The sequence below is a fragment of the Bremia lactucae genome, linkage group LG3 (assembly GCF_004359215.1).
Source record: "Bremia lactucae strain SF5 linkage group LG3, whole genome shotgun sequence".
In the NCBI taxonomy this organism is placed as follows: domain Eukaryota; phylum Oomycota; class Peronosporomycetes; order Peronosporales; family Peronosporaceae; genus Bremia; species Bremia lactucae.
Window position 1 is genome coordinate 334,799 of NC_090612.1, and position 17,703 is coordinate 352,501.

Genomic DNA, 17,703 nt, shown 5'->3' on the forward strand with positions numbered 1-17,703 from the left:
TCAATCACGGCTCCGGGCTGTGCTCGTGTCTTTATCGACACGGTAATCAAACTCCACGGGTTACCCCGTGAACTGGTCTCGGATAGAGATCCACGGTTTACGGCGAAGATTTGGCAATCCGTGTTCCGATCTCTCGGAACACGGCTGACTATGTCAACTTCTGATCATCCAGAGACAGATGGTCAGACGGAACGCGTAAATCGCGTCCTCGAAGAGATACTTCGAGGTTACGTCCAATCGTATCCGAACTGGAGCGAGTTTTTACCGATGGTCATATTCGCCATCAATAATTCGGTGCATGCGTCTACGACGCATACCCAACCAATTAGAGGGACCCTCTATTTAAGGGTTGAATCGCACAAGCAAAACCATTTCTGGCTCATGATCATCACGCGTCGAAGTTAACAACGACGCGAATGATATCGATGTCGAAGCAATCGACATCGAAGTTGAGAAAACTCTTATGGCAGTGCGCACAAAGCGCACTGAAAAAGACAAAACAAATGAGTCAGCAGAGGAACTTCGGCTGACTCGAGAATCAGTAATCCGTTTCGTACAGGATTCCATTGCTAACGCAGTGGACCGTCAGAAACGGAACGCAGACAAACATGGAAGAGCAAACGTTCTTTCATTAAAGTTATTGCCCCAATACTACTCTCTACGGATAACTTACCTAAGCGTGTCGTCATTAATGTGGGTAGCAGTAAACTATTACCCAAATTCATTGGACCATTCCGTGTACTGCATCGCAGAGGCAATGCGTACACAATAGAATTGCCACGTAGGATGCGAACGCATCTTACGTTCTACGTTGTTCGGTCGTACAATCAGTACGCGGTTTCTTCCGAGGACGGATCTGACCACCCTCTTCAAGAATCCCTAAAAGACTCTTGTGGTCACGAACCAGAATCTCATGCTGAATCTGGAGATTCTCATGTCGGGTCCGAAGGTCCTCGAAACCGCGGTGAGCTGACGACAGCTCATCACGAAGAGCGTGACAATTCCGTTCGTACTACAACATAGAGCACGCACTCTTCGAACGGTCTTCTAACCGTTCGATATGGTGAGCATGCACCGTCTGCTCTAACGAGCGACGCTTACCGCGCTCTGATCAAGTCCCTCCTCCAAATTATGGAGAAGCGATTGAGTTTGTCGATCTTCGACTCTAGATCCGACACATGGGTCGGATCTACTTTTCCCTCCTCCGCCACAACCATTGGTGGATCCCCACGGTGGTCAACGTTTCCATGTTGAACATATCCAAAACCACCGTGATGTGAAGGGGCAGCGAACGAGTTATCTTGTTCTCTGGCGCGGTTATCCACCTTCACATGACAGCTGGGAGCCTCGTTCCCAGAAGGTCCATCGAAAAACACGCGCCGTTGGCGCCTGTAAATCGATTGAAAAACGTCAATCGCATCGCGCATCCCGATAGAGATGCGAGCCCTTCCCCAGGGCAAAGAAAGGAAATAGACATCCCCTTTTACTCGCTTCGTGTTGTCAACACAACACGGACAGGGATCACCCCACGTAAGACATCGAAGTCCTGCCTCACGTGACAACCGATGCAATTTATATCTTGCACTGGTTATAGTTCGTTTCTCAAACTTAACGCGAATCGCGTTAAGTCTATGAAGCCAGGCTTCGCGTCCAATGTTTTTGACATTGCGAATGAACGCGTTCCAGGCTTGCATAAGCTAGACTTTGTCTTCCTATTGTTGCCACTATACCATCGATTGAAAAAAGCATCAAGATAAAAATCTTCCTCAGCGAGAAAGTTCTTCGCGCTGGGATCAAGGCCATGTAGCTTTGTCGCAAAAATAAGAGATATTTATTGTGAGGAGTAGACTCTCCAGACAAGAAATTATTTGCTGCTCGGGTACAAGCCACGGCTTCTTCTCAGGAGCAAGACAATACATTTTAGTGTCTACGATCCCCTGGGTGGTACCCACTGAAGCACGGGTACGACAAGAACTTATATTACGATGGCTTACGCCATTGTCATCACCAAGCACAGAAATATGTGCGGGTGACGGCACGGGAGACGGTGCTGGCGATGAGGAATCATTCTCATCGTCGGAACCGAACATGCTGTAGCGAATGCTACCAGCACGTCTACTCGAACGAGCCCCCTCATTCGAAGGGCTCATATTCAGCCGCCTGCCAATGATCAGGCGACTGTTCTGTTCTCCCCGAGTCGGCCATTTCGTCCGACTCGCATTCGTAGTCGACCTCCAAAGAGGGGTCGCATTCACGTGGCGTATCACCACGTGCGTCCGCAACATTTAGAGTTGCGGGAGAAGGTGACACTACGGCAGACGGAACGTCTGCCGCAAGAGACAATAATGCGTCGCCCGCGGCTGCATGAACCGCAGCCGAAGGCGCCGCACTAGTCGCATACCGCATGGACTTGTTAACCATGCGATATATTTAAAAATGATAAATCTGACCAATCAAAATCTTTTTTAATGAAGTGGTCTTATAGTGACCACTCTACCCAATGGCATTCAGAGTGATTGTCGTTTAAGGGAGGGGTGATGAAACGGGATGTATCGTTACATGAAACTAACACTCAAAGGTTGTTAATTAATATATTATTCAAAAGGTACATAATATTTGGAGAATATTACTTTACATGGTAATATTATAAAGGGCTTATCCATTGCTAGATATAGACCATTATATCTGCTATCTCAGCGATCCAGTCAGCGCTGGACGCACGCCAAGAGAAATACAGATAAGACTTTTAGTACATATTTTGTATTAGTTTATAATTGAAGAAGAACCTAATTATATTATTGCAGTTTTTATTTAACTCTCTTTAAAGCAAGTGTTTTAAAGGGAAGACTTCCTCTGCACGTACTAACGTACGTGAAGTGACGTGAGGCACCACTCGCACTGAAGGAGTGCGAAGTGGACTTGTACTGAAGCAGTCAAGTCGCGTTACAGGTGTCCACTGATTTTGAATCATTCGTCGCTGTCACGCTTAATGTCGTAGAATCAGTTGGCCCGGGAATATCTTTCGAGATAATGTCGATTGCTGAATCTGGTTCTTTATTGACTCAACGTTTCTTTGCTGAAGTCCTGGAAGCAATAGCAACAGCGTCTAACGTTTCTTGCGTCGAGGTCTAGCTAGACATTTTCTTAAATAATCTGTTTCTTTCTACATCTAACCATTTTGACGAGAGGTTTAGGGGGAAATTTGCCTTCTTCAAAAATTTCAAAAATGTACAAAACTCGACGCGTTTCATTTTTTTATTATTTCAATTCTTGTGAAGAGCAGCGCAATAATGAGCACTCGCGTGTTTGTCCGGCTTTACGATGGCACAATGCAGAATGAAACAGGTGACGAGGTACTCGAGCTGCCGCCACCACCACTTAAGTGGAAGTGCGCTATTACTGCCATGGTGGCGGCGTTGAGTAAGCAGACTGAGTACGAGGACGGCGTGACGACGCCAAAGGCGCGTCTCTTTCTTTTGCCGACAGAGACAACCGGTATCGCAGCTGAGGTAAGTTTCATGCTGCGAAATGATTCCACGGCACAATTTATCTAATAGTTTTGTTTGGGTGTGAATTTATAGCTTAATGCCCGATCGCTGCGCTTTGGTGTTCGTGAGAACGACCGTTTCGTAATTTGTTTACGTGGTGAAGATTATCAGCAGCCTAGCGAGCGTCAAACTGATATAATGTTTACAAGTACCACTGAAATCTCGAACAGGCCATTACCTGGACCATTAAAGCCTAGCAATGTCAGCTCGCAATCTACTATCGCGCACTGTTCTAGTGTCCAAAGTTCTGGCGATTACGGAATGGATGGAGCGAGAAAAGAACCCCCTCGAGGTGGAATGGGATTCGGCATTTCGTTAGAGAAAGTTAATAGGTGTAAGCGATACCGTAGTATCTCTGGCAAGATGGCTGCTATCAAATCGCTAGGTGATAAAGGTCTAATATCCAACGTCGATCGAGGACACCTGAAAGATCTGCTTTTGAATGATGACTCGCCTCAGCTACAAGAAGCACTGGACACGTATAAAAATACTGGTGACTTTCAGGCAGTTAAAGACCTGTTGCTAAGGGAGATAAATAATCCGTCATCAAAACGCAACAGTGGTGATTGGCTTTCAGAAAGTTTTGTCAACGAAATTGCTCTTAATCTCATCCCCTCGCCACAAGCTACTAAGCGTGAGCATATGCCCTTGCAAAAGGATTTCAATCTGGGTCGTATCAATGACGTATCTGCAGCTTTGAACGCACCGACTAATGCATTTGCCTACCAGACGAGTCAATCAGCGTCGATAAAGGATACAAGCTACGCACAGAGTTCTCCCGACGCATTTAATTACTATTCAAGTCTTCGAAGTCTAGAAGCTCCTGCTGCTGCTGGAAGTTTCTTATCCATTAACAGATTCCCTACTGAAATTTCTATATTAAATGGCTACTCGTCTTCACCTATGATGACACAGCAGTATCACCAGCCACAATTTTCAACAAGCAATATGTACGCTCCACAAATCAACCAACCTCTTCGGGATGGCGCATACATGAAGCGTGATTTTGAATCGGATTCAGCTCAAAATTTGAGAGGTATGGACTCACTTGCCGGTTCACTTGCAGGACCCGCACATTTGACACTGAATGGTTACAGCTCACAGCAAGACTTTTCTATGAATCAAGTGCCGTATCCAGCAAATGTTATATACCAGTCCCAGCAGCCCTTGAATTCGCTGACGCCCGCCTCCTTAAATGACTTCGGCTGCAACATTTACATGCAGCAGCCTCAATATGCTTTAAATCGATACGGATACGGCAGTATGCAGCCTGACACGGGATATAATTTTTACGCTGCAGGTTATGGATTTGATAAAGCTCAACTTCGAGCAGGCCCTGGAGGAAAATGGACCACTGCACCACCGACGCCTTCGTACCCTCCGGCGTGCTCAAAGGAAGAAAAGAAGGACAAAATTTCCAGATGGTTGAAAAAGCGCGAAAATCGCAACTGGTCCAACAAGCCTTCGTATCCTGTGAGGCACAGTATCGCCAAAAATCGAAAGCGAGGAGAAGACGGTCGTTTTATTACGAAAGCGCGCCTCGCTGAGATGGCGGCTGAAGAGGCCGCCATGGATGTTGGAAATGAAATTAAGCCGCAGACGGCATCTCCTCCGCCGTCTTCTTCTGGCGATGCTGCCGGCTTCGCAACCTCGCAAAAAAACATGCTGCCTATTACGTCCGTACCGTAGATTCCAACTCATTTGTAAGATCGCCGTGTATGTGTTTAACTAATAGAATAAGCAGAATCGCAGCATTGATAAGCGCGGAGGCATTTTTTTTCGAATATGGTGTTCGCGAACATTGCATGCGAACCATAAAATTTGTATCACTCACAACGTATTTAAAATGTATTCGAACACGTTTCAAATAACTAGCGTGCACCACTCAACTTATGATTTGAATTGAAAAATACCAAGCAGGACACTAATGCTGAATCACTCGGACCGTATGCTGCTGCAGCGCATGATGGTCGCTCAATTTATCTTTTAAACAAAACTCAGATGTTAATGAATAAGCTTGATTCATATGTTGTCATTACTGCAGGCAGCCGGTGCGATGGAAGACCAGGAGGTACGGCACTTGGCCAGCCAACTCACAGGAAAAGGTCAGTCGGTATTGTCATGAATAACAACACACTTAGTGTTAACAAAATAATTCCATGTGCAGATATGACGGCCTCGGACGTTGACCAAATGGTGAACAAATTGGCTGAGAATGTTCGACCATTTTCCCTAGATGTGCGTCGCGGTATGTATGATGATGGAAAAATGTACCTATCTGTGGTGAACACGGTGAGATAGCAGCACATTGAGTTATATGCAAAATTTTCACAGTATTAAATGCTGTAAAAATTGGTTAGAGTAGTGACGCACTCATCGCGTTTGGTAGCAACTTTAGGCCTTGGGAAATTGAATTTTTGCGCAAGGTTATGGAAGAGATCGTGGATACGTAAGAATTATTTTTGTAGCAATTCCAGATTAATTTCGTCACTGACCGAATAAGCTCCATAATCCTTAGAGACGAGGCAGCTCTAGATGATGCAATCTTGTTTAATCTTCGCAAGGGCTCCACCACTTTAAACGAAGTTGAGGAGCTACTTCGCAAATTGACAGCTGAGAAGTGGCTTGCTCCTATCGCTAGGCAATTGCAGGTGCGCTCTTTTACGCTGGGGCCACGCGCTTACCTGGAGCTGATCGCATTCTTACGCGATTTACAAGTCAAGAAATGTCTAATCTGCCAGTACGAGTTGCTTCAAGGAGCTAAATGCTATTCCGAAACCTGTGACATTTTGGTCCACCACAGCTGCATCGACAAGTATGAGAATAATGGAATAAGCTATAAGTGTCCTACTTGCCAGCATAAGCTGCGACGTTAATAGTGCTATATTGAGCGAAACAACACTAACATCAACTGGATCAAATAGATGCAAATGAACGCAATAGCTTGAGACATACAAGAGCTGCTGAACTTATTGAAGTACTAGTCTATCATTTACAGATTCCCAGCATTTGGATCGCATGGCAGCAGCGCAGCAACCACGGGGCGGTCTTCGGCATTTAGTATATTAAAAGTCGCACAGGCATTGACAGTATCCATGTATTCCACCACGATACCATTCACTTTCAGCAATTCTTTCAGCTCCGCAGGAAGTCCATGGCTGATTCGTTCACCGCACCCTAGCACCAAAATTTCTGAAAGAAACTTTGCATCAGTTGATAAACGATGTCGGTAATTACAAGATTACCAAGCGGAGGATTGGAGACCATAAAGACGGCTAAGTGCTCGCGTGTGATCTCCTCGATTTTTCTCGGCTTCCAGAGCTGCAGCGATTAGCGAACATTAAATCGTTCAGGATAGTCTGTAATATTGCTTAGCCTCAGACTTTACCATGGCAATCTCGGAAAAAAGCGCAACTCCACCCCGCATATTCTGTGACGAACTATTAATTACCAATTATTCGATACTGCGATTACGAACGTACCACACCATTAATGACAAATCCCCCGTCGTCGTACTCTGTCACCGACACCTTGGCAGTGCCATTAAGCATTTCCTGTCTCATGATATCATTCGCGCACCAGATTGAGATCAATTCTGGATAAAGAGCATAGAGCGCTTGTAACCTGGTGCATGTCGTGGCCATAATTTATCCAACGACGCGGGAGATGCGTAAGTTGCCGCGACGCTCTGGGGCAACGACGGAATCGCAGCAAGATCGTGTTCATAAGAACGTATTTAAGCTTTAGCTTACGTAATTGACAAATACCTACCCTAATCGCTGAAAAATGCAACGAGAGCATCACGAGCGCTTCATGCGCGAAGCTCTTCTTGAGGAAAGCGGGCAAAGACAGTAACATTTTTTGCTGATGAAGTTGTTATCTAAGCTTTCACTTCGACTTGTTACGACAGGCAGAAAAAGCATTGATACGAGCAGAAGTGCCGGTGGGGTGCGTTTTCGTCTACAAGGGCGAAATCATCGCACGCGCGTCCAACCGTGTCAACGAGCTCTACAATGTGCGAAAACCAAGTAAATTACATTATGGTGGGCTGATAAACGACGAAGAACGGTTACATTACTCATTTAGGCCACGATGCATGCCGAAATCGTAGCGATCGAATTTATTGCGGCCAAGTACGGCGACAAGGCGAGCAAAATGCTGGCTGACTGCTCGTTGTACGTCACTTGCGAGCCATGCATCATGTGTGCAGGAGCTCTTGCACACGTTTTCATAAAGCATGTGTACTTTGGCTGTCATAATGACCGATTCGGGGGTTGTAGCTCCGTGCTCAGCTTACACGAACGCTCGTACGTGCATACTTTTTTTAGGCGTCTTTCAACTTACGAATGCGTTTAATTTGTTATCGTGTTAGTGCTCTTCCTGATAGCAAACTTCATCGTGGCTATATGTGCGTATCCGGCATTCTTAAAGATGAGGCTATCGCACTTTTAAAAAAGTTCTATGTCAGCGAAAATCCACGAGGTAAGAATTGGGGCCGAAAAGTTGATTCAACTAATATTTACAACACGCATTGTGCTCTAGTGGAAAACTCGAAAAAGAAACGTAAACTTGCGAATCTGAACTGAAAGAATCTAAATCCTGAAAGAGGCAAAAGACTAATATTTGCAATATTTTTTTTCAAGAGCGTGAGCGTATGGCGGGTTAATGGGCATTTGTAGAGATCCTTGGTACACATACGCATCAATCTTGCGTGCTGCCATTTCGCTCACCTCACTTTCTTCTAGCGGATACGACTGGTCAGCATCATAGCCGAATACATCACCGGCACTCAAAAACACCACGTCAGTACAAATACCAGGCGTCGCTGAAACGTCGCTAACATACCAGTCATCAAAATTATCGGCCTCGCTATCCTCAGTGTACCGCAAATCCAGCAAATTCCGCTCCATGTCCGGCACAAAAGTTTTGGGTAAGCGAAAGTCTTTACAAACGACAAATGCCTCGAAACTGGAGTTGCGACTAGTTTTGGGCTTGGCACATAACACCTCGCTAAAAAATCGACGCAGCTGGGCAAACAACAATGACACTTCTTTGCCGCGAAAAAGTTTTGCTACGAAGCTGCCGCCGGCTTCAAGAATGTGGAGGCTTATATTGAGTCCGGCCAGAACGAGCTGCGCCTGTAGGTACTCATCCAAATCATGTAATCCAAGGACATCTGGAGCCCCGTCACTAACGACGACCTGTGCCTTCTGGCCGTCAAATTGCGCCACAATTCTATCCGCAGTCGCCTTGAGCGTGATGTCGCCCTGTAGTTGCACCACACCGTCCAAAGGCGCCATCTCCATAAGGTCCACGGCGACGATAACGCTTTCCTTTGGTAATCGCTCGGCAAGAACCTGGCTCCAACCGCCAGGGGCTGCACATAAATCAACTACGCGTGTGGTATCGCGCAAAAGTCCAAACTTGTCATCCAGCTGTATTAATTTAAACGCCGAGCGCGCGCGGTAGCCTTGTTGCTTGGCCTTGCGGTAATAAATATCCTAGAATTGCATAAATGAGGCAAGCATTCAAATAAAGGCAGCTCAAGCGACGCACCCGCTTGTCCTTGGAAGTCCTACCCATAGATTAAAGATTACACTAATGCGACACGATGGTTAAATCTATTTATTGTGGCCGCAAGCCTGTGAAAGCCACGTATTCTAACCACCTAGACTAGTTTAAATGCTTTTTTCAGGTATTTGCTGACTAGTGCTTGGCCAATGTGGGATTCGAACCCACGCCCTTTCGGACCAGTGCCTTAAACTGGCGCCTTAGACCGCTCGGCCAATTGCCACTATGGCCGCAAGCCTGTGGCCTGTGATTAAAGGTATTTCAAAGGGATTTGATAAATGAATCCATGCGATAGATTATCGTAAACATCACAACGAGTATGCCTTTCACTAAATTGAAGTATTCTAGTATGGAACACGACTCACTCGGGTTCACGAATGCTTCATTTCGTGATTTTCAAACGTTATGAGCAACTTCGCGGACCACACTAATTATCACACTGGCAGCTATCCAAACGTTAACAGATATTACCAGACACCGCAGCCCTACGTCCCATACCAGCCACAATTCTCGTACGCCCAACCTCAGTCTCAAGAAATCCCATTCGCCGTGCCAGTGGAAGCCTCCGCAATGTCCTCCTTACCGTGCGACGAAGCAGTCGACTACTCGCGCCCGCAAACTTGGCGCAACTTGCCCCAGCAGCAGGATCGTGGAATGAATGAGAGCCCCACCGACGCTTATCCTGGAATCCTTACCTCGGAGCAGCTTACGAACAGTGGACGTCGCTACTCTAATGATGTTGAACCCCTAAAAAATATCAGTACGGCGCCGTCGTTGCTCCACGACGACTCCGCAACGACTGCTGCTGCATCCGGTGCTGATATTCCCGAAGCCAGCTTTAGAACGACTGTTTCTAGTGCGAACAGCACCGCAGTGGATACGATGTGGGAAGCTCGACGCTTAAGAGAGATAACAGAGATGGATGCAGACCAAAAGCTGATCGATGCGGTCTGTAAAGCCTCGCTTGCTGAATTTAACCAAAGAGAACGAGCGTTGAAGCTTTATGAGTCTGAGACGTCGCAGAGATCGCTTGAATACCAGTCATCTTCAGCAACTTTGCAAAAAGCCAAGAGCGAAGCTGAGCAGCGTAAGCACGCAGCTTTGCAGAATGTAATTTCTTGTAAGACACGCGCTAAAGAAATGAGTGATAAGGCCCGCGAGGCTACCTCGTTGTATGAGCAGAAGAATTGTGAACGTCTTTCAAAGCAAGCTGAGCTAGAAGACCTTAGACTTCGCAATGCCCAGGATGCAGAGCTTTTCTCTATGCAGAAGCGTAAGGATGTAGCTATGCGGAAACGATTGGAGGCAGAACAGAAGGCTTTTGAAGCTCGCGAAAAGGCGGAAGCAATGCGGCGTGAGGCATTTCACGCTGCGTCTAAAGTCCGCGCAAATTCTCGGATACAGATCGAAAGCCAGCTGAATGTGGAAGAAGCCCAACGCCAGCGCGAAAAGGAGTGCAAGCTAAATGAAATTAAAAAGAATAGGGAACTAGCTCGCCAACGAATGGTAGCAGCTGCTAAGAGAGCAGAAGACGCTCGGCTTCGAGCCGAAGAACTTCGTTTAAAGGCAGAACAGGCCCATCTAGGGCTTAAACATTCTGCCCAGACCTCATCGTCATCGACGGCTTAAAGATTTGGTTTACTAGTTCAAATTCCAAATTGTCACTACTTATACTAGAGCTCATATTTAGCCAAGTATAATTGTTTTCTAAATTCTTACCCATGCTAGTAAATGTAGTCTGGAACAACGCGTTCCGTTCACGACTGAGCAGGCATGGTAAGTCTGCGCTTCAAGGTGTCCTCGAGACTTGCGCTCGAGCTGTATGTACAATCAGAGCTACTGGTACGACGATAAGAGAGCGAGCGATAGCGAACGTCGTCGTTCAGCTGGCTTGAAAGCTTCGAGCACAAATCTTCCGCCTGATAGCTAGAAATAGCAGTGACATTGTTTTCAACTGACCTTTCGAACCAGTTGTGCGACAACAGATCTGTAATCGTCGGCCTCATTTGTGCATCTGCCACTAAAATTTTCATGAGCAAATCTCTTGCCTGGTTGGAAATGTATGCAGGAAAATTGATGCGGTTGCGCGATACATCACGGCGCAGCCGGTGAAAATTCGAGTCGTCGAAAGGGGCGCATCCTGTTAAGAGCGCAAAGATCAACACGCCTACGCTCCAAACATCAGCAGGTCCGCCAAGAAAACCATTGCGAGCAGCCTCAATCGATGTATGGAGGAACAAAATCTCAGGGCTGCAATACAATGGTGTACCACATACCGTCTTGAGTGGCTGATCCGGACAGGTCACTACTTCGGATAAGCCAAAGTCAATAAGTTTCACTTTCAGGTCTTTGGTAATCATAACGTTTTCCAGCTTTAAATCTCGGTGATATATATTACGATGGTGAAAGTACTCCAGTGCTGACAGCAGCTGTTGGAACACACCAACAGCTACGTTCTCTGGCATTTTACCGTTTTCAAGAAGATGCTCTAGAAGATCCGATCCTCGTACAAATTCTTGGACGATGCAAATGCGGTGCGAAGTCTCGTAAGCACCCAAGTACTTAACAATATTAGGATGGTCGAGAGACTTGGCAATCTCCAGCTCCGATACGAGTTTCAACAGGCGTCGACGTACACGGTCAACAGCCTTCTCGATTACGTATTGACCGTCTGCTACCATAGACCGGCGCGCCTCCACCATTGAGGCTTTATCAAAAACCTTGACCGAGACGTACCTACCCGATTTAGTCTCAACTGCTTCATACACTTTAGATGTAGCACCAGTGCCCAGCACACGCACGAACGAGAGCTATAACATTCAAATAAAAGACGTTAGTGTTCAGCCGCGTTGTACGCCACTAAAAATTGCAAAATCTGTCGTTTACATACATGCTGATTAAGCTCTTCCTCGCTAATTACATCGCCGATGAGCGCTCGAAGCCTGTCGTCGATCGACAGCTTAGATAGCTTCTTATGACGTGACAAACTTCTACGGTCCAGGAGCGCTTGGCATTGAGAGGCATTTTGGGGTGAGACGCGTCGCTCGCTCATGCAAAAGATAGACGCGTAGTTGTCGATCAACTTATTAAGAAGCGATGTCATTTATTAATACTTCAAGATATACTTGTAGTCGCAAAATTTATAGTGATTCAGAAACCGTTGCATTAAGTAAAATATTTCTTTTAACACAAAGTGGACGATGGCTCGTCGCCGACGGATAGCTGAACCTAACCTCTCTTTAGCAAAGACAAGCCCGGGAGGATGGTCGCAATTCGCTGTAGCTTTGTATCATATGGGACAGCTAACCCCGATTGCGTATATGGATTGATAACTTTCAAGTATTAATTTCTTAAAGCCCTCTCTGTGTCGTACAGTAGCCATTCCTTGTAGAGAATAATAAATTGCGCAGACGCGCGGACATCGTTCTTAACACTCCAGACGTTTTTACAACAAACGTTATCATATAAATGCCATTCTATTTCCTTACTTGCGCAAGCAACCCAGGGTTACAAACAGGGTCAGATGAAAAAACAAAGTGGCTCTCGTGCGTGCTTCCAGCACGTACTTGGGACAACCTTGATTTGGGCTTATGTATTCAAACGAGCTTCGACGGACCTGATAACGGCACCGAGATTAACATAAAATAGGTTAATATTACGCGACGCTTCATGCATGAGCAGAACCTCAACCACCAGCTATAATGGTCGAATTCAAACCTCAGATAAATAGCGTGTTTGCCTAGCTCCACGTTCTAGGGAAACGCCCTCATCTAGGTGCGTCGACACAGCTTTGGCTCAGAAATTGACGAGCGTTAAGTGCAGTGTAACGGGATGTTCCGTTACATAAATATTATTTCCTATAAGAGGAATAATTAATATTAAATCCTATGAGAGGAAATATATTATAAAGGTCAAAAATATTATCTCAATTAATTTTGACTTAATAGTTCCAATATTCTCAAAACTATTAATATTGACGCAAAATACATTAGTTTATTGATTGGTTGATTTAAGCTTTAAAACAACCGCAGATTGTCATAAGACACGTTTGTGCGGTGCGCAAGTAGGCGCCATACATAGTTCGTTATTCATTGTAATGGGGCACACATTGGTTGTTGAACCGTTATTGTGGTACATTTACTTTATAAATAAATACTCTCTTATCCTATTTTAAAATAGTTAATTACTTAAATCCCATTTATTATGGGTAACAAATGTGGTCGCCGCCAGATAAAAATCAGGATAGCTAAAGTAAGGTTCTAGATTGCATATTTAAATAAAAAGCAGTTCCCCCTTTTTATCTCTAAGCGTCTAGTGCCTTCTAAGGCTTGCGCATTGATCTGTAAGAGATAGAAGCCTTTCTAAGGTATATGCTCTTAGGCACTAGTTGCCACTTTGGTTCTACAAACCCCTGAATCCCTTAAACTAGGATTTATTAAGCTTTAATAGCTTGTACGACTCCCTGAGTTGTTAAACTTATTGGAACTATAAAACAAAGAGACTCTTCGAGCCTAAAAGTCTTCCTCTGACTTTAGCAAGGAAGCTCCGCTACACCTGGTAGCACGCGTAGTCAATTTATGTCATGTCTTTATAAGACTAAGCCTTTACTGAAATGGAAGAGTTTCCAAAACTTTCAGAGGCGCAACGTGCAGCTTATGACAAGCTCAAAACTTCGCTTGGGCTTGATCATATAGAGCTCATAATATTCCAGGGGCCAGATGTAACGGGCTAAAGTTGCCCTAATGGTTACACAGTCCCCGTTAAGTACACTTGGTGTACTTAAGGGGATGGTCATTTACAAAATTATAGTAATTAGACCTAGCACTCGGGTGTGGTTCACATTTGTAACCAACCCTTGTGTATGTGATGCACTTGGGTGCATTCACATTAGGAGTGATGACGCCCAGCGTCATCCGTGATGACGGCTAGTGTCATCCGTATCGCGAGGTATCTAGAAAGATACACTCGCAATACATATTAAGTGTTATTTATAGAGATGACATTTTGATTGATAAAAATAGGTATTTATAATTAACACGATTAGAAATAAATCAGTCTGAAAACTACTTCCTACTTGGTAAGTGCGCACGAGGTACCGGATCACCGCTCCCATGACGACACTTTACCAGAGTACTTAGTGAGTTGGGTGAGGTCGCTGACGCGCCCACCACAACTACCTCACTGCACGCAAGAGAAGACTGTCTAACCGCTTCCTCGCTGTGCTAAAGTGTGTGCGTAAGTAAAGCGTGGCCGCATTATGACGTGCCCGCCTACACTTGGTAGCACTTGAAATCCTTCCCACAACCCGCATCTCTGCGAGTGTACGTGATGATGAGCCTCAATATTGATTGTGCTCATTTCCTCCACCTCTCCGAACATCATCGGGAGGTGGCAGGGCTTATGTCGCAGGGACTTGGTGAACAAGCCCTGGCCAGGCTCCTAAGTAGTCCTCCTGAGCAACATGTTGCTCACTTAAGGCAGTTTGAGGCATTCGTGATCGGACAGCGGAGGGCCGCGTGCGAGGAACAGGGCCATGCTGCGGCGAAGTCCGTCACTCAGACTCAGGATAAGCTGAAGCATGAGCAGGGTCGGAGCGAGGTTCTCGACAGGTTTGTTGAAATGCTCTCGGCCCGGCCGATTCAGCAGAGGCCCATTCGGATAGACCCGCCCAAGTTCGATGGAACTGCAGCGCACACGATTGTCCACTGGCTTTTTGCCGTGGATCAATGCGGTGTCGCGCAGCTCATCGAGGACGACAGCCGGATGGTGTCGTACGCCATGTCGCACCTGCGCGGTAAGGCCTCAGAGTGGGCTTACTCGGCTCTTATGGCAGACATTAAGGCGATCCCTACATGGGCGATCTTCAAGACAAAGATTCGCGCCCTGTACCAGCCGCCTAACAACGAAGTGTTGCTTCAGGTGAGCTTTTTTGGAGCGCGACAGGCGAAGCGATCTCTGCAAGAGTATATATGTGCAAGAGGTGCGCTCGCTGTCGGCGTCCATTACCGTAGGTCCGATTCCGGACCACATTAAGGTGCCCATGTTTATGAACGGACTACGGCATGGCCCATCGCGACAGGCCCTTTTCGGAAAGGTGCCGTCGACGATGGAAAAAGCAATTCAAATGGCCTTGGTTGAGGAGCAATCCTACAACAGTGCCTCGGCGACAGCTTGGTATAAGCCGTCGGCCGAGAGGTCAGATGCCACTCCCATGTAGCTGGGCAATGCAGACGTTGTCTGTTATAAATGCGGCAAGCGCGGCCACATGATGGCTCGCTGCAATGTCAGGGTCCCTGCTGGGGCGAAGACGCCCAGCAAGAGGACTCCCTACCCAAAGGGCGATTGCAAGACCAGCGTGCGAGACGGATGAGTTCTGCATCGACCACTTAGGAGTCGGGAAATGCAGGATCGCAGTAGATGCGGGATGCCGTACTGACGCCGACTCTGAAGCTACCCCTAAGTTCAGAGTTGTAGAACAAATGGGTAGCATAGTCCCTGAGGTCTCGAAATATCGGACCTCAACCCTGCTGATCTATAGCGCTCAAGTAAGAGTCTATGACCAGGTGATGACCCTAGTGGATTCGGGTGCATCACACAATTTTGTGAGACTCGCGGCTCTAAGAAAGAGACCGGTGATGTTTGAGTCCTTTGCCAGGATGGCAAGCGAGAAGAGGCGACCGTTCGTTTAGCGAACAGCGGGCTCGTTAAGTCCGAAGGAGTTCAGGTAGAACTCCTTCAGCTTTAGTGACTTCTCTTGTAAAGAGATGTTCACAGTGCTAGGTATGAAGAGTCCGTATGACCTCATCCTAGGCATGCCATGGTTGGCAAAACACCAATCATAGATAGACTGCCGTACACGCACAGTTGAGAACTCTTCGCAGGACACCGGAAAGGATGTGCTCCTGCGAGGTGTATGCAAATGATGTCGTGTCGAACACAGTTGAGGGTGCGTTGACGGGATGTCAAACGTCACCAATTCCTACCCAGCTCGTGGAGACTAAGGAAGCGAAAAGGACGATGACAAGTAGTCATGCGTCCGAATGTCCTGCACAGAGCCGAGAACCTGTGGCAGTAGACGGCGAGCTGAAAAGAAGTCATGCGTCGCATAAACCGGCACAGTGCCTAGAGCCTGGTGCGGTTGGAAGGGGTGCGTTAGCCAGGAGTGCAACGGCACCCGCTTCCTAGAAAAAGTTCGCGGTGACTCGAAGAACGAGTACCCGACATGTAACGGGGCACTACGACTTGTACTGCTTCAGTACAAGCCTACTTCGCACTGCTTCAGTTGGAGCGGTGTCTTACGTTATTTCACGTACACTAGTACGTGCAGAGAAGGAGTTCTCTTTAAGGCAACTAGCTTAAAGAGGGTTAAATGAAAACTGTATTAATATAATTAAGTATCTCTTCTTTCTATCTGTTAACTCTAACCAAATTATAAACTAATACTAAACATGCAATTGAAATCTTATCTTATCTGTCTCTCTCTTTTGTTTACATCTACAGTTGATTTGTATGCGTGATAAATAGATATAATGGCCTATGCCTATTTATGGTAAAGATTTCTGAACATTACTATTTAAAATAATATCCTCCAAATATTATCTACCTTTTAGATAATATATTTACTAACAACCTTTAAGTGTTAAATTCATGTAACGATACACCCCGTTACATCACCCCTCCCCTTAAACGACAATCACTCTGAATGTCATTGGATGGAGTGGTCACTATGTGACCACTTAATTTAAAAACGATGTTGATTAGTCAGAACCATCATTTTAATTCCGTCGCATGAAGAACAAACTCATGCGGGGTGTTGATAGTGCTGCGCCTTCGGGGCTGCGGATCGTGCAGCTGCGGGTGACGCACTATTATCTCTTGCGGCAGACGATACGTCTGCCGTAGTATCTTCCACTCGTACAACACTAGATGTTGCGGGTGCACGTGGTGATTCACCACGTGAATACGACCCCTCTTTGGAGGTCGACTACGAATGCGAGTCGGACGAAATGGCCGACTCGGGGAGAATAGAACAGTCGCCTGATAGACGTCAGGCGGCTGACTATGAGCCTTCGTATGAGTGGGCTCATTCTGATAGACGAGTTATAGTCTATTTGGTTCCGACGATGAGGACGATCCCTCACCGCCCGTTCCGTCTCCCGTACGGTCACCTGCACCTGTTTCTGTGCAAGGTGATGACGATGGCGTAAGCTATCGTAATAAAAGTTCTCGTGGTACCCCTGCTTCAGTGGGTACCACTCAGGGGAGTGAAGACAGTAAAATGTCTCATCTCGCCCCTGAAAAGAAGCCGTGGCTTTTGCCAGAAAGGCTCATCAATATCTTGTCTGGAGAAACTACTCCTCACAATAAATATCCCTTATTTATTGCGACAAAGCTACATGGCCTTGATCCCAGCGCGAAGAACTTTCGCGCTGAGGAAGATTTTTATCTCGATGCTTTTCTTCAGCATCGATGGTTTGGTGGCAGCAATACGCGAGATAAAGTCTCGCTTATGCGAGCCTGGAGCGCGTTCATTCGCAATGTCAAAGACATTGGACGCGAAGCCGGGATTCAAAAACTTAACGCG

General features: G+C 46.3%; 5 protein-coding genes across 5 annotated transcripts; 3 read left to right on the forward strand and 2 right to left on the reverse strand.

Moving 5' to 3' along the window:
* Nucleotides 1-3,290: 3,290 nt before the first annotated feature.
* CCR75_005281 (uncharacterized protein) lies at nucleotides 3,291-5,380 on the forward strand (the record flags this gene model as incomplete). The annotated part of the gene is made up of 2 exons (XM_067963363.1): nucleotides 3,291-3,509; nucleotides 3,582-5,380. The coding sequence occupies 2 exons, from the start codon at nucleotides 3,291-3,293 to the stop codon at nucleotides 5,235-5,237; spliced, it is 1,875 nt and encodes a 624-aa protein (XP_067816534.1). The 3' UTR covers nucleotides 5,238-5,380.
* Nucleotides 5,381-5,510: 130 nt separating this feature from the next.
* CCR75_005279 (uncharacterized protein) lies at nucleotides 5,511-9,328 on the forward strand. The gene is made up of 6 exons (XM_067963361.1): nucleotides 5,511-5,653; nucleotides 5,716-5,840; nucleotides 5,909-5,997; nucleotides 6,067-7,111; nucleotides 7,182-7,855; nucleotides 7,921-9,328. The coding sequence occupies exons 5-6, from the start codon at nucleotides 7,641-7,643 to the stop codon at nucleotides 8,132-8,134; spliced, it is 429 nt and encodes a 142-aa protein (XP_067816488.1). The 5' UTR covers nucleotides 5,511-5,653; nucleotides 5,716-5,840; nucleotides 5,909-5,997; nucleotides 6,067-7,111; nucleotides 7,182-7,640; the 3' UTR covers nucleotides 8,135-9,328.
* Nucleotides 6,067-9,131, reverse strand: CCR75_005280 (uncharacterized protein; the record flags this gene model as incomplete). Its single annotated transcript, XM_067963362.1, has 8 exons — nucleotides 6,067-6,740; nucleotides 6,794-6,869; nucleotides 6,937-6,978; nucleotides 7,031-7,102; nucleotides 7,173-7,855; nucleotides 7,921-8,336; nucleotides 8,394-9,049; nucleotides 9,105-9,131. 3 exons carry the CDS (start codon nucleotides 9,129-9,131, stop codon nucleotides 8,165-8,167), a joined length of 855 nt encoding a protein of 284 aa, XP_067817008.1. The 3' UTR covers nucleotides 6,067-6,740; nucleotides 6,794-6,869; nucleotides 6,937-6,978; nucleotides 7,031-7,102; nucleotides 7,173-7,855; nucleotides 7,921-8,164.
* A 196-nt stretch (nucleotides 9,329-9,524) lies between the features above and the next one.
* CCR75_005278 (uncharacterized protein) lies at nucleotides 9,525-10,748 on the forward strand (the record flags this gene model as incomplete). The annotated part of the gene is made up of 1 exon (XM_067963360.1): nucleotides 9,525-10,748. The coding sequence occupies one exon, from the start codon at nucleotides 9,525-9,527 to the stop codon at nucleotides 10,746-10,748; it is 1,224 nt and encodes a 407-aa protein (XP_067816489.1).
* CCR75_005277 (uncharacterized protein) lies at nucleotides 9,610-12,222 on the reverse strand (the record flags this gene model as incomplete). The annotated part of the gene is made up of 2 exons (XM_067963359.1): nucleotides 9,610-11,929; nucleotides 12,010-12,222. 2 exons carry the CDS (start codon nucleotides 12,220-12,222, stop codon nucleotides 10,877-10,879), a joined length of 1,266 nt encoding a protein of 421 aa, XP_067816487.1. The 3' UTR covers nucleotides 9,610-10,876.
* Nucleotides 12,223-17,703: the final 5,481 nt, after the last annotated feature.